General features: G+C 40.9%; 1 protein-coding gene across 8 annotated transcripts in view; it reads left to right on the top strand.

Moving 5' to 3' along the window:
* ARHGAP21 (Rho GTPase activating protein 21) overlaps positions 1 to 16447 on the top strand; it is a 104943-nt gene that overhangs the window by 64047 nt on the left and 24449 nt on the right. For 5 of the 8 annotated variants that reach the window (XM_033165096.1, XM_033165094.1, XM_033165093.1 and 2 more), the window contains 2 exons: positions 7954 to 7983; positions 9470 to 11429. In XM_033165096.1, the coding sequence (XP_033020987.1) occupies positions 7954 to 7983; positions 9470 to 11429 (1990 nt within the window). Of the gene's footprint in view, positions 1 to 3983; positions 4356 to 7953; positions 7984 to 9469; positions 11430 to 16447 lie in introns of those variants that run through there. The other 3 variants (XM_033165100.1, XM_033165099.1, XM_033165095.1) reach the window with 3 other exon arrangements.

Raw genomic sequence — 16447 nt, 5'->3', positions numbered from 1 at the left:
TTATTTTAGGAGAAACACGGTAGTTCTTGAAACACACAGGGTAAAGAATAAGCATACAGTTGTACATTGGTTCTCGAACGGAATCTGTTCCGGAAGTCCTGTCAGTTTCCGAAAACCAAGGCACAGCTTCCGATTGGCTGCAGGAGTTTCCTGCACTCAATTGGAAGCCGCGGAAGCAGTGTCGGATGTTCAGGTCCTGAAGAACGTTCACAAACCGGAACACTCACTTCCAGGTTTGCAGCATTCAGGACCCAAAACGTACGAGTACTAAGGTGTTCGACAACCAAGGTACAACTGTATATGAAATGAAAATGTGGGGACGGGGAGCCTTCCTATCCTTTGACTGCTTGAAGGAACATATACCACAAACCACTGAAATGTAGTACATGGCAGTGATTAAAATCTAAAGCCACGCTCTGATTTGAGTTGAAGGTGGAAATACTTGTGATGATAATCTTCAGCAAAAATGGGTGCACAAAGGCCAGTAATGAATGAGCTGTTTTTCAAGCAAGAAATTGAAACTCGTTTTAAAAGTTGGACTGAAGGAACCCATTCAGGTCCCTCTTTACTCTGTAAAAAAACAAAATTTTGATTTTTTTGTTTTGTTTTGTTTTCTGTCAGGTAAGCATCCACCTGGAAGTTAGATGCAAGTTCCATTGCTTTCACTGGGACTTTGTTACAAGTAAGGGCCAGTTGTCATTCTCTTAATGGAGAATGTGTGCATTCAAACCTAGCTCTCTCTGATTGGCTTCAATTTTTCAGGAGTTCATACAAGCAAAGGTACACAGAGACCTCTTCCTTCATCGCATGTTCCTAGCAAGGAGAGAGCTAATTGCAGCCACTCCTCCTTGCCTTTGCAGCAGTGTGAATTTATTTCGGGTTAAAGTAGTTCACTGTGCTACTGCTAGTTCTGTTCCTCGTTAATTCGAACTAAAATTATTACGGCCTTTTCACTGAAGCAGGACTTCAGTATACTGTGTTAACTGGTTTCAACCACAGAGAACAAGTGCAGTTGGGGGCGGGGAGGAGAGAAATGAGATTACTTTGGCTCTTAAGTTAGGGGGAGGCATCATATGCTTTAAATCTGAATGCTTTAAATGTTGACCCAAAGAGCTAGAACTGGACCAAGTTATGGGCAGTAAACATCAGGTTTTACTGCAGAAATGTTTGGTTTGTGTATTAAATTTCTTATATAACCTTTTTCTAAAACAAGACTCAAGGCCTCTTACAACAGTTTCAGATACACCACATTTTTCCATGTATAAGACGCCCCCATGTATAAGACGCCCCCCCCTATTTTTGGGGACTCCAAATTAAGAAAACACCCCTCAGCACTACCTGTGTATGAGACGAGCCCCAATTTAAAACCTATTTTTTTGGTTAAAAAAAACCTAGTCTTATAAACGGAAAAATACGGTACTTTGAAATTAAAAACAAAAGCAATACAACAACTAAGGAAAGAAAGGTTAAGCATGTGGGTTACCTCATAATGCAAGAGGACTCTTATCCAAATGTAGGATAGATGCTGGGACATTTTAAGTAGACTTTTTTCATAGGATGGCATTTCAAGCATAAAATCTTGTAGAATGTCTGTTTTAACAGAACATATGAAACATTTAAACCCAAATTCAGCATTTAAAAGGGAGGAGAGGGGCTAATAACGCTTCTCCTTAATTATCATACTGCAAGTAAATGGCCTGTATGGGGCCCAGCCATACAGTTAGACAGCTGCCAGGAACAACCGCAGTACTTTTCCTTGTTAAGGCATCCATTACTCAGAAGCAATCCCCCCTCTTTATTAAATGCTAGCGAAAATGGATGTTAATATGATTTAGTTGAGGCTCTTATTGTGTGTCTTGTGTACATTTGGTAACATGCATTTCCCTTTATACACTTTAATAGCTCTACACTTAGGCTTACTACCCAAAGTGTGAATCAATCCTCAAAGTGAATCTATATTTTACCTGTAATAAAGGAGATGATTTATTTATTTATAGAACTATTACATTTTGTTTAGTAACTTCATTAGATGCCTCTTCTAAACGAGGGCTCAAGGTGTCCTACAGCCCACTGTAAAAAATAATGTGGAAGAACTCTGGGTATATTTTAAGACATGGTGGTGAAATAGAGAGCAAGGTGGACATGTACAAAAATATTTAATACTGTAGACAGGAAAGAAATGATACATTTTAAACTGTTTTAAAAAGTTAAAAACAATTCAGGTTTGTTGAAGAACACTTGTTGCCTGAAAAACTGATAGATGCTTTCACGTCACCTTGCTGAAAGTGATATTGTTTTGATTTAAGTTTCATTTCAGCAAATTAAAGGCACATCTTAGCATTTGTGGTTTTAAAAGAAAGTGCTGAAAACATGACCCCAAGGGCCATTTCCAATACAGTCGTACCTTGTGTTGCGTTCGCTGCGGGTTACGAACGTGCCAAACCCGGAAGTACCGGAACGGGTTACTTCCGGGTTTGGCAGTTCGCGCATGCACAGACACATCAAATGACATCATGTGCAGAAGCGCCGAATCGCAACCCACGTGTGCGCAGAAGCAGTGCTGCGGGTTGTGGACTGCTCATGATGTGAACGGGGCTCCGGAACGGATCCCGTTCAAATCCAGAGGTACCACTGTATACAATGGCACCAGTCTGGCCTCTTTGAGTAACATAGGTATTCTTGTGGAGTTTTTCAAAACCAATGGAAATTACTTTACTTTTAAAGATGACTGCCCAGCTTTTACGTGTCTTACCAAGACTAAAGTCATGATTCTGAAAACAGTAGGAAAACTGTCTTATCTTTTGCCGAAATAAACTGTTGCAGCAAAATGAAGAAAGGGTAAACTGTTCGCTGAATGCATTCTTCTATGTCACTGTCGCCACTCTTTTGTTGACTTTAAAAAATATGAATTGGAAGGAAAGGATTTCCCCTTTGCTAGACACATTATGCTTGTGCCCATTATTAAATGAATGGGTGCTAATTTCTCAATTAGGTTACTTGGTTTTCCTAGATCGCAGAGGAACATCTATGCTACATTCCTATTCCTTTAAAATATATGTTGCAGACTGTGCCGGAAGAGAATTGTACCTTTGGCAGATAATAGGCGTTCTGGGTTGAGAGTCCAATTCATATATTAAAGGTGTGGCATTTCTGCCAGTTTGCTGATTGCTTTGGGGAGGAATCCTCCATCATTCCATGAATTCATGCTGTATTCACATGTAATGCTAAATCAAGGTTTAAATCAAAGACAAGCTGCAGCAAACCTCAAGCTCATACTCCTCCAGACCCCATTTCCTCTTCTCCTGTGTGACCAAGAGAGACCGAAAACTTCTATTTTTAACTAAGCACAGTTCAGTGTTGTGTTTTAACTATAACCTGTGGTTAAATCTTAGCTTTTTTACAGTTATAATTTGAAGTTGCCTTGTTTTAGTAAACTATAGTTTGCACTAACTGAAATTTGTCTGAGTTCAGACATCACAACAAGCAAGCTATAGTTAGTTAGGGTTGCCATATCCTGAAGAGAAAAAAAGAAAAAGGACGGCCCAAGCCTCTTTCTTCACTTCTGAAAAAACTCAGACATTTCCTTTAATTTTTTTTTTAAAAAAAACACCAGATGGGCATGTTGCCCCCCCCCCCAAAAGAGGACATGTCTGGAATTTCCCGGACGTATGGCAACCCTACAGTTAGTCCATACCTCCACAGAGGGAGAGGGGAAAGCACAGGAGCCGGAGACCTGTCGTCTAAACACTCATGGTTTAATTAGTGTTATGTGCAAACAAGACTATAGTGAGAAATAGTTCCCTAGAAGACGACCTCCCTAGCTCTTACGCCCTTCCGAAGCTCTCTATGCAAGCTTTGGATCATTTAAAATGGATGGCATGTGTTAATCAAGAGGTTTCATTTATAAAGTCTTAGCACAGGATCACAGTAGCTACCTCAAGGACTGCCTCTCTGAAATGAGCCAAACCAGCCCCTGCAATAATAACCTGTTGAATCTCTTCATCCAGATTAGGTGGTCTTCTCACCTCCATCTTGTCTGGATTTCATTTTAGTTTGTTCACCTTCATTTCTACCAAACTGCCTCCAGACACTTGTGCAAGATTTCTACCGCTTCCTTGAAATAAGCAGATGGAAATGTGAGATAGAGTTGTGTGTCATCTGCCTGCAGATGTCAGTAACCTAAATCTCTGGATGATTCCTCATCCGCCAGCAGTTTCCTGTTGTTGTTTTTCAAATGGGGAATAGAACAGAACCTTGGGGCAACTGTATAAACCAAAGTTCAAAAGCCAGGAAAAAACCTGAGTCTCTCCAGACCCAATATAACAAGACATCCCAGAAGAAAACCATGGTTAATGGTACTGTAAGCCGCTGAGAGGTCCATGAAAATCAATAGGGTCTCAATCTCCTTATCCATTCCCCAGTGTAAATAATCCACCAGGGTGATCTTGTGTGGAGACAGAATACTTTTCGAGAAGAGATTCAGATTAACTTCCAGGCATCTCTTGAAGACCCTTTATACTAGCTGGCCTATTCAGTTTATATTTTCTGCAGATTAGGCAGTCATTTTAATGATTGTTTTGTATATTTTTCATGGTACTTTTATGTTTTGTTTCATTTGTATACATTGATGCATACCACCTTGGTATTTTACATGAGATGGGGGTATATCAAAGCTTTTATAAATAAATAAAAGCCAGATTGGAAACAGACCTAAATCATCTGCTTCCTCTGGTGCTCTTTAAGGCCATTTACTACTCCATCCTACTAAAAAAATTAAATTAAATTAAATTAAAATGGTGCGTTGGATAACATGTGATAACTATCAAGGACAGTTGGAAGTGCAAATTTGAGTTCTTCACTAAAGGCCTTAGAACTGCCTTTTTCCCCCGAGACAGTATGAACTTCCCCTTCCCATCAGTAAAGCATTCACTACTTATGAGTTTCGGGGTGGCAAGTCCACTACTGACAGTCAAGAAGGGCAAGGATCCTGAGAGCAAGCAGTAGGCCTCAAACCTTCAGATTGCATAAATGGAAAGGCCTACTAGGCCTATAACCCATGTACAATATTTCTTTCCATTACCAGTGTTTTGAGGCTGGGTGCCTTGTAAGGGACACACCCTAGACGGGTTTCCCCCAACAGTTACTTTGGTGTTTTTTTTAATTCCCTAGTTACTTTGAGGCCTTTCCCCTCTGAGGGTGCGGCCTCCTCAGTTGTGTGTGTTTTAATTGGATCTTGGCTAGAAGCTTAATTTCCGCAGCTTGTTGCTATGGGGACGTGCTACCACAACTGCTCTTAGAAATCTCCAGGTTTTCTTCTATCAGGCATGCTCAGAATTTGCTATCGTCCATTTCAATAAGCCGAAGCAGTTGTGACAGTGAATGGCTGTGCGTCTGTTTGTGGATAGGCTTGTGGCCTTCTGTGGTCTGTGAGGATATGTTTGGTCTAAACAGTATTACGGGACCATCTATGTTTTTTGTACTTTGAATCGTGAAGTCATACTGCATAACTTTAGTAGTGTATTAGTGTCCACGGAAACCTCATGGCGTAGTGGGGCAGTGCATCTGGCTGTAATCCAGAAGGTTGGTGGTCGAGCCCACCCAGGGGTGGCTGTGGGCAGGATTCCTGCATTGCAGGGGGTTGGACTAGATGACCCCTGGGTCTCTTCCAGCTCTACAATTCTACATATCTTTTGGCCGGTCCAGAAGTTAGGACATAGCTGGTTGATTTAGAGGTGCATAAGGACCGTATCTTCTTATAGCCTCTGTGGCATGATGTGTTTCCCCGTGCTCCAGATATGAAAATAAATAAATCACAGGTTAGCCCATAGGCATTAGTGACATCGGAGAGAGGCAGTACCAGTGGAATGGAGATGTGTAGAATAAGTAAAAGGACATATTTAATTCCCTCCCTTTATTTGTTTTAAATTACCGTACACGTGTGAGAGGAAAGAGGGTAAGCCCACCTCCAGCCTGACCAGCATGAAGCCAGCAGGGTTTGGGAAGTGGTAGTCAATCGGCCACTTTGCTCCTCATTCGGGATTATGCCATAAATTTGCATCAAAATCAATAAGACCAAAGTCATTATTAATTTGTCCGATTGATTTTAGTGGGACCCACGTTCAGCTGATTTTAATCTGGGTTTGCCCCTTTCGTTAACAATGTGGAAAGGCTTATGGGTGGCCCTACCATTGGACAAACTGAGCTAATTACTTCAGGGACTGGGGGGCCGTGAATTGGTGCCTCCCAGGCACCCGCACACTTGCCTCAGATGCTGTCACCTGTTGGACTTTTTCTGGGGTCACTGGAGTGCCCACCCTCTTCATGCCTTGCTCTGACAAAGGGGGTTCCTTCCCCAGTGATGTATTCTGAGTACCCGTGCTGCTGCCTCTCATTTTTCATGGTGGCTAGAAATTCCTGTTTTAAAAAATAGTTAGAAGCATCAGAAAAGCAGCGGCAAGGCAGGTCCTTTCCTGAGCAACCTCATTTAGAACGTCTCATTCTGAGGAGTGAATACCTTCCACAGTGAGGAAGCCTAGGCACGCTGCCACATTAGCAGCAAAACATATCAAAAGTGAGGGGGAGAGAAGAAGAGAGGAGGGCAGGAAACGGCTTTCCCAGGAGGTATAATGCCTTGCACCAGCCTTGGGAAGACATTACCCTGTGCACCACAGAGGTGGGAAACCTATGGCTCTTCATAGATTGCTGGACTACAGACTCCCCTCAGTCCATGCTGGCTGAGGCTGATGGGAATTGTAGTCCACAGGCTCCCCACCCCTGCTGTATATGGTATCCTTGGAAGATTTATTTTGTATTAAGCAGTTTTGAACTTGAAGTTGTCAATTGAACATTTCTTTTTTTAAAAAAAAGTGCTCTTCATTGACTTTAAAAATAATGAAAATATATACTAAAAGAATTATATAGAAGAACTAAAATATATTCTGATACACTTTTGAATTTTCTTTCCCTTCATTAATACAAAACTGGTTCATTTCCTATAATTTATAATTTTAGTCATTTCCAGATTATATATATATATTCAGGCAGAGCTAATGTGGTGCATTTTTTGTGGTTTTTAAGGAGGGTATCTTTCAAACCTGCAGATTTGGGCTGAGTATATATGCCTAAATTGGACTAGGGAGGCAGTATTGGCATATATCAGAGTGTGAACGGATGTGTTGTTTCCTTAGACTGTACCACAGCTTGCTTTTTCATGCATCTATGTCTGCTTTCCTATTTCCCCCTCCTAATCTGAAAAGTACACGAATGCAGAGTCCCCATTTTCCGTCATGAGAGAGCATGCAAAAATCAGACAGCTGTATTAGCATGCACCTTGCAATTGGAAGCACAGCCTGTCTCTGGTTTTTCACTGAAGAAACGCCAAAGATATACAAAATGAAAATGATCACATGGGGAGGCTGTTTTTCTCTGAAGATTATTCTGAAATCATCCTTCTAATGTCAGACGTAGAGTATGAAAGCAGCTGCAGTCAGCTGACAGCTTGTTCTGTTCCGATGCATGTGGGGAAGGGGTGCATGGATTTTAAATGCATAATGAAACCCTTGTTTCGTCATCTGGAAGCAGGGATGGTAGCAGCTCAGGGGAGATGAAAGACCGTTATGTTGCTCTAGTAGAAGGGACGCCTTGTAGCACAACCAGAGGGCTCCGTTTGCAGCAGAAAAGATGCACTGAAGCAACACAGCACAACTGTATTTTCTTTTTCTGGAAGGCTAGGGAATAAATGCAAGAAGCAGGTAAAAGCCTGAGACAGACATGCTCACAAGGAGGCTGAAGTTATTGTTTATGCTCCACTGCCCTTTACCTCTCTTGGTATCTTCCAGAGAAATCGGTGTAGATGTATTTTTAGCTTGCTGTGTATCCCGCTTCAACATGACCACATAATTCTGTCTTTACACCCATAAGCAGCTTTTACTATGTTTTCCTGTTTTCTGCCAGCTGCAGTTTTCAAAGGATGTCACAGCACTGGTAAGAAATGTACTGTAGCCATTTCTCTGATTTTTGTAAGGCATGTGTTTCTTGGTAGAACTGCAAGATGCTGGACTGTTAAAGCCTGCAAGTTGCTGAAAGCAAGCTAGATCTGCTGGTTAGCTGAATCTCAGTTGTAATATTGATTCTGTTACCTTTTAATGTGTGCCTGTGTTTTTTGTTAGTTACTTGGTTTATTTGTTGCCAGTTTGCTTTTAATATTTCGTTTGCACTTAACTAATGCTGTCAGTGATATTTATTGCAGCCGTGTGTTTTAAGCACCTCGCCCTTCTCATCCTCAGCACTTTGCTCTTAGTCTAATGTTTATGGCTGCATTTGGGCTTTTACAACCTGTCTAATGCTAAGGCAGGGCATGTTGATTTGGCTGAATGGAGCATGTTATGATTTAAGCAGGAAACGCTGAAATATGATACCACACCTAAGCTGTGTTAAAAAAAAATGTCTGGGAAAGATTTGTGCATTGGCAAGCTGCGTGCTGTCAGCTCTTTTAATTTCATATTGCCACTAAAGGAAGTGATGGCAAAGTCTAAAATAATAGCATTTGTATGTTCCGGGCAGATCTTGCAAATGTGCTGTTAGTTGTACGATGGTTTCAGAAATGTCTTGATGCAAGGGAAACATGCAATATGTAAAGCAAATGTTTTCCTTAGGAGTCAGGTTCTTAAAATGCAAGGTAAGATGGAAATTTTGAAGCACCTAAAGAATATATGGCTTGTGATAGTCTGCATTCCACTCTAAGGAAGTGCTTATAAATAGCTGCCTGAGCATGTATGTTGGTGGTGTATTTGGGTTAAAAAATGGCACTGCTGTGAGTAGTATGGAATTCATGGAATAAGTAACATGTAAGATTATTTAGAGGGAGGGTGGGCGTTGGCTGCCAACAAAGACATTGCCACGGTCTACTCCCATTAGATATAGTAATTGTACCTTTTAGAAAAGCAATCTGTATTGAATGCAATAGTATTTACATAGGCTATATGTTTTCTCTGTGTGGCAAAGAGCTGCACATTTTCTGAGGCTAATAGAATTCCTTATTTAACCTGTCGATTGCTGCATAATTTTAGCTTCCAGCATAAAAAAGATCAAAAGGAGGAATTTGTGAAGCTGGGTTTGAGGATGTGAATGAACAGAAATACTTGGTTTGGGTTTATGCTTACAAATCTCTGTGTTCTCTTAATCAGCTGCCATTAGTAGCTGGGATCTGCTGTTTGACTTATATAAAACATGCTTGATACTTTGTGGAGACTTTCCATTGTATATTTTCATACTCAGGGAGTAATAATGAAGGCATTTGACACTTCTTGTTCTTTGAACAGTTACATCTAGCAAAGAGCTGTTTCATATGAGAAGTCCTTGTCCTTCAAGGGATTTAGCTGTCTACTGGATTCATCTCCCTGTAACATGGTGATTATTTCACATTCAATTTTTTAGTAATTTCATTTCTTTTTGAATCCTCTTTGTATAGGCATATTCCCAAGATGCCTACCTGAAAGGCAATGAAGCTTACAGTGGTAATGCCCGCAACATACCTGAACCACCACCAATATGTTATCCTCGGTTAGCATCTCCACCTTCTGTCAAGGCACAAGATATTGAGAAAGCACCTCCTGACTCTTCACTTGGTAAGCAGCCAGCTAGTAGATCTGTACGGACATCAGCACAACCAGAAAAGGCCTACAGAATGGAAATACAAGTGCCTCCATCCCCAACAGATATTGCAAAATCTAACACAGCTGTCTGTGTTTGCAACAACGAAACTGTAAGAACTGTTGTTGTGCCTTCTGAGAAGGCTGTAGACTTGTCATCCTGTAGAATAAATCATACTGGTCCATCACATCGGATAGAGGAAGTAAGATATGGTCTTAAGGAACAAACCACTATAAAAACAAAAGCACGAACCACATCACCACCTTCTCCAATGCCCACTGCCATTGTACTTCCTCAGACGCCACTCACAAGGCCAGTAGATCCCAATGGAATAGCTAGCAAGTCTGGAAGCTATGGAGGGCATCCAGAAGGGATCTCAAATACTAGATCTCCTACTCAAAGTGCAGGTTCTCCCTCTGTCACTACCAATCACTACACGTCTCCAAATGCCCACCAAACCATAGACTGGAAAAATTACAAAACCTACAAAGAGTACATTGATAACAGACGTTTGCACATGTATGGCTGCAGAACCATACAGGAAAGGTTAGATAGTTTAAGAGCAGCATCTCAGAACACAACAGATTATAATCAAGTGGTACCAAATCGCAGTGTTTCACAGGTACGACGCAGAAGCACCTCTCATGATAGGGTCCCACAGTCCATTCAGATACGGCAAAGGAGTGTGTCCCAGGAAAGACTTGAAGATCCTATTTTGTTGAAGGAGTGGCCAAGGAGTGCCTCTCAAGATGCTCTAACCTCACCATCTATCAGCCCCCGGAATCACAGGACACAGTCTTGGGACTATTTAGGAAAGCAGGGTGAAGCATTAGAAAATTTTCACACTGAGAATCTTGTTGCAGATTCAAACAGAGACAGAAAAAAGACTAACAAGTGGACTGGCTTTACTGAGCAAGATGATCGGCGAGGTATTTATGAGAGACCCCGGCAGCATGCATTTCACTTGTCTCTTCGAGGTTCAAATTTTTCTGTGGCTCCGGGTGCTTATGGCTCAGATGGTAGACGAATAAACAGCAGAGCCTTAGGGTCAACCCCACAGTTTCAGAAGGCTCCACCTGATGTAAAATCACTGCAGACTGCCAGAGATTTGCCAACCTCTGGTGGAACTTCAAAGCCTACAACCGTTTTTCAGGAAAGATCATCTCACTCAATAGCTAGAAGCACAAGAAGCAACTCATTGAAGACTTCTGTACCCTATGCAGCAAAACCGTCGCTTTCCCTTAATCAGAGCCTGGATAGTGTTACTACCACAGACCAAAGAGAACTGAATCATGTGTACAACAGTGGTTTGTTGAATCAACAATCAAGGATACAAGCAAAAAGTGTGCCAGGCCACAAAACAGAAATAGACACGAGTACTCTATCCCCTACTACCTGTTTAGCTTCTGCCAAATTTGTCCCACAGATGAGTGAGCATTTAACTACCTCTGTTAACTTGGATGTCTCTATTAGACAGAAGGTTCAAGAGTTTGAAAAGGAAAATATAAAAGAACCCGAGGGCCAGTCAAGGGATGTTGTAGATGAGGATACAGAAGCAGTTGTCTTGCGAGAAAAGTCTCCTTCTGGCCATCAGACACCACAGCCTTTGCGGCATCAGTCCTACATCTTAGCGGTAAATGATCAAGAGCCAGCCCCGGAGACTACTTGTTGGTTGCCCAACGATGCACGTCGAGAGGTCCATATAAAAATAATAGAAGAAAAGAAAGCTTCCAGCGCCAGCACACCTGGTGATTCCTTGGCATGCATTCCATTCATAGGTGAGCTAAACCATTGGTTTTCATCTCTGCTTCTAATACATGGCTTTGGATCTGCCACTTGGTTTTATCATTTTATATTTTTTTAATTATTATGCATAATTCTGGTCAGTTTATTTGAGTTTCATAATTTTTGCGGGTATAATCTAGAAAATACAATGTTCAGCTCCAGTATTTCTAGGCCCCTTTCACAGCTACATGTGTGGGAGCTGTTTTCATGTAATGTTTTCCAGTGTGACTACAGTGTATGTATGATTATTGTAACTACTTGACTGGGGAAGATTTTCTCCTGATTGGCATTGCCCCTCCTAGGGATGTGAGCAACCTGTGCCATTAGACCTTTTCCTGGTTCCAATATCCACAGACACATCACAGTTGGTGTAAGTGATGGGAACATAAACATGCTGAATTTTCTGTGTTGCATTTAATATGTATTTACCTATAAAAGCAGTAGTAGGCATTTTTTGTGACATGATAAATGCTTAAGAAGTTGATATTTAATTTAAAAAGTTTTGCTATACACCCTCACCCCCACAAGTGATTTTAAAGGTTTATTGGAATGAATCTGTATTGCCATGTGTGGCTCGTACTTATTTAGCTCAGTCATTGCTGTCAATCTTTTGCAAAGCTCTGTAAAACAGAAACAATTGAATTTGTATATGTGCACATATCTTTAAAACCCTAGAGTAAATATATAAGGTAATTTGTAAGTAGAAAAAGCAAAAATGGGAAGACCCAGACAGTATATTAAGAACATAGAGGTCAAGAAGATATTGAAGAATTGTGGTCTGGGAGTAGTGTGCTTGTCAGTTTGCAGCCTAGGAAGCAAGGAACAGAAGATTGTGCTTGTTATGTAATAAAAGAGGCCCCCATGGAGGAACTGGCAAATGAAGGTCATAGCAATATGCTGAATAAATTTGAAAGTGGGATTGGTATGGGTGGGGGCGAAGTACAAGTTGTTGTTGTTGTTGTTGTTGTTGTTGTTTGTTGTTTGTTGTTGTGCACTTGATGTACCGTTAACATTAATCAGGCTTTCAGATGCTTACATATGTGGTTTTTGAGGCTGCAGTTGTGACAGTTATGTACTTTAACTCAAGTTGTAAGTTGGTTTCCTAAGAATATCTCAATGCACAGGTGTGCTGCAGCATAGTTGCACAGAGAGCTGACAGTAGCTGCTGATACACGTGAAGGTCAGTTAAGTCATGACATTGCTGGAGAGATTAAGAAGAGCAAAGTAGATGGCAATAATTTATGTTAGGGCCGCAGTATTTAATCTATCAATTGGTTAGCCATTCAGTCGTTTAAATAGCTGCCCTAATTAACATTCTTATTCTGTTTAATGCAGGTGTTTGTAAAACAGTAGATGGTAATTAGTCTTAAGAGGCATCCCCCCTTCTTTCACATACATAGCAGGGAATGCCTCTTCTAAGATAATGTCTTATATGATATTCACGCATTGTCTAATAATGAAGTAAGTATACTTATGGCTTCAGAGCTATTGGTTTCCCTCACATACATATTTATGAAGATTTTTTTGGGGGGGTGATAACAAAATAAGTCAGTTGATCTCAGTGGGTCTACGTATGACTTAACGCTGGTTATCACCCATTTTACAAATTAATAAAAAAATGTTTTTAACTTTACTTTAATCACAGTGCAATACCAGGGCAAGGAATAATAGAATAATTTAAAACCAAACGTAAAATGAAACAGATAAAAAGAGAAGATGAAACTACAGCAGAAGCAACCATAACAATAAAAACCTAAATTCAACCAACTACCCCACCCACAAAGGCCTGGTAAAAATAGATGGGTTTTCAATTTAATCAGTTAATCAATGAATTAATTCACTTACGGTAAACCCACATTGCTAATTGACTAACAGTTCATTAATTGGTTGACAGACATAATTCATATGCTGTTCTTCCACTGAAGTTCATGGGAGAAATTTTGTCTAAAATACTCAAGTTTCCTTGTCAGATGTTAGTCGCCGCACGGCACTAAAGTGAGGCAGCAGTGAGGGAAATTGCGCAAATTCCCAAATAGACTTAGAAAGCCTATATAATGTTTTGGACCTACTTGTGGTATATTAATGGCACGAAAGAGGGAACAACCTATCAAAATGGCAAGAGCTTCCTTGCCTGCATTACATGGAGGTCATTCTTACTTGTGGTAGGTGAATAGGTAAGTGGACATTTTCAGATCAGACATAATTTATTTGTTTCTACTGGGAAGGCTTGCCCCGTGAGCCTTCTAGATATTTTTGGACTCCAAATTGTATTGGCCCAACCAGCATGGCCCAATGGTAAGGGACGATGGGAGTCATGGTCCAGCAATATATGAGGGTGACAGGTTAGCCATCCCTGCTTAAGACTGTAGGAGAGGTTATACTGAAAACAGTAGATGGCTGGAATAGCAGTGTGATGGCATTCAGCTGCTAGATGGCCAATTCCACCCAGTACATGTTTTCCCCTCAGAGGCAGTAACCTCTTACTAACCTCTATCCCCCACCTCACCAGGTGCATCTTATGTCAGCATTATTAATTTCTGCAAAATCTTAGATATGCGAAGAATTAAATATACAGTAAAGTCACAGCACCACACGTCACTGCTGACCTGATTGCTGCTACCAACCCAAACCCTTTTTAGACCTTGCTGTGATGTATTTTATTTCTAGGAGGCCTTAATGATTTTTTAAAAACCATTTAAAGAATTTTAATAGTTTTCTGTAAGTGCTAGTTTAACTTGGCCTATTTAGTTTGGTTTGGATCCAGGGAGCTACTTAGATGTGCTAAGCCCCTAGACATCCTCAATGGGATTTTTTTAAAAAAGTTTTCCTTTGGAAAGTAGTTCCCATGCCATAAACTGCTTTTGATAAAAACCTGGCAATCCAAAGGCCTATATCGCTAATAGACTTTTATAAAAATAACAAACCTTTGTCAACACAAGAAATACAGGACAAATTAGAAGACACCCAAATGCCCTGGCTAGCACAACACCAATTGCATGCCCTCTTAAACAATCCAGCAGTAAAATCAGCAGCAACTAGACCCCTGACAACCTTCAAAAACCTCATCCTAATGACAAAGGGACACGGCAGAGGGATGGTATCCGCAGTATACAAAATACTACTCAAAAATCCCATGAGCTCCCTAGACACAATCAAAAAACAATGGAAGGATGACATAGGATATGAAATCAACCCCATGCAATGGACCAGAATGTGGTCTAACCCCCCCCTTTAAATCCATGTCAATGAAAAGAAAGGAACTCACCCTAAAACTAACCTACAGGTGGTATCTAACGCCAAGAAAATTAGCACAAATACACCCAGGAACCTCACCAAAATGCTGGAGAGGGTGCACCTCCACAGGCACATACTTCTACATGTGGTGGGAGTGCCCCAAAATCCAACTATTCTGGACAACAATCATACGAGAAATATGTAAGATAACCAAGCAAGTGCTAGAAATCACCCCAGAACTGGTCCTACTAAACATCTTCCAAGACAATAATGCCCACTTACACCACAAAGAACTCATAACCCATCTACTCTCAGCAGCCAGAAACATCATAACCAGACACTGGAAAGACCTGTCAGGAGTAAGCATGGACCAATGGTACCAAGTAGTATGGGAAACAGCCCTACTTGAAAAACTAACCAGTAAGCTGAAACAGACACGGGGACAAACAGAAGAAGACACCTTCACCCTGGTATGGTTCCCCTTCATCACACACAGCCCAACAAGACAACGACAAAAATCTACTGACAGCATACAGATCAATATGGCTAGCCTGATCAAAAACACCCACCCACCCACCCCACTCACACAGGAAACCAAATATCACCACAGCCAACCACACATGAACAATCACACCCTACGCCAACCCTGACCTCTCTCACCACCAAAGGAGCACAAGCAAACAACAGAGAACCTGCACAAATGACGCTGACACCAAACCCTACATATATTAAGTAAATATAAAACATATAAAAACATCCCCACCCCACCTGTCTCCCTACCCCACCCACCTCTTTCCCCCATCTCTTCCTAATGTCTCAACAACCAAAACTGATTTGTAAAAATGTTACATGGAAAAAATACAAGAGACATTGCACACACCTTTGTAAATCAAGAAAATCTTTAATAAAAAAATAAACAAAAATAAACTGCTTTTGATAAGTTCCCTGAGCTTTAGTAGTGATTTGTTTTGTGGCACTGGGGATAGAGGTGGGCAGGCAAATAAATTTAAGAAAGAGAAACCCAAAGTCTCAGGAGTGCATGGAATAAGTAATATGGTTCATTGAATCGCAGTCACCTAGTACAGTCGTACCTCGTGTTTCATTCGCTGCGGGTTGCGAATGGCACGGGTTACGAATGCGGCAAACCTGGAAGTGTTTACTTCCAGGTTTTGCCGCATGCGCAGGAGCGCTCTGCGCAGTCTGTGCATGTGTAGAAGCGTTCTGCGCAGGTCACGCATGCGCAGAAGTGTGATTCCGCGCATGCGTGATATCACCGCTCTGGTTGCGAACAGCACCCCGGAACGGATCAGGTACGTAACCAGAGGTACCACTGTATATAATTGAGACTATCACCTAATTAAATAAACCATTGTTGTTTTAATTGATTATTATTTTTATGTTTATTAAATTTATATACCACCTTTAATCCAAATATGACAGGGTGATATACAGAGGAATACATAGCATAATAACAAACGAAACAATATTGCCCCATCTACATATTTTTGAACATGAGAATAAGCAATAGTTCTAAAGAGAAAAAAGTTTATTTTCTTTGTTGTCAGGTGATGCATGAATGGTCACATCCCATTCTCTCAGAGGAGAAAGTGTAGGAGATAGTGTTTGCCACCTGCAGTTTTCATAAGATAAGCACCATTAAAGAATCTCCTTTAAAACATCTGCTGACCCAAATATTTTAATTGATTCATTTGGCCAATGGATTGACTAAATGTTGCAGCCAAACTAATAAGAATATTAATAGCAGCTTCTACATGTA

Source organism: Lacerta agilis, chromosome 12 (genome assembly GCF_009819535.1).
Source record: "Lacerta agilis isolate rLacAgi1 chromosome 12, rLacAgi1.pri, whole genome shotgun sequence".
Taxonomy (NCBI): domain Eukaryota; kingdom Metazoa; phylum Chordata; class Lepidosauria; order Squamata; family Lacertidae; genus Lacerta; species Lacerta agilis.
This window is presented reverse-complemented; position numbering and strand designations above follow the sequence as displayed.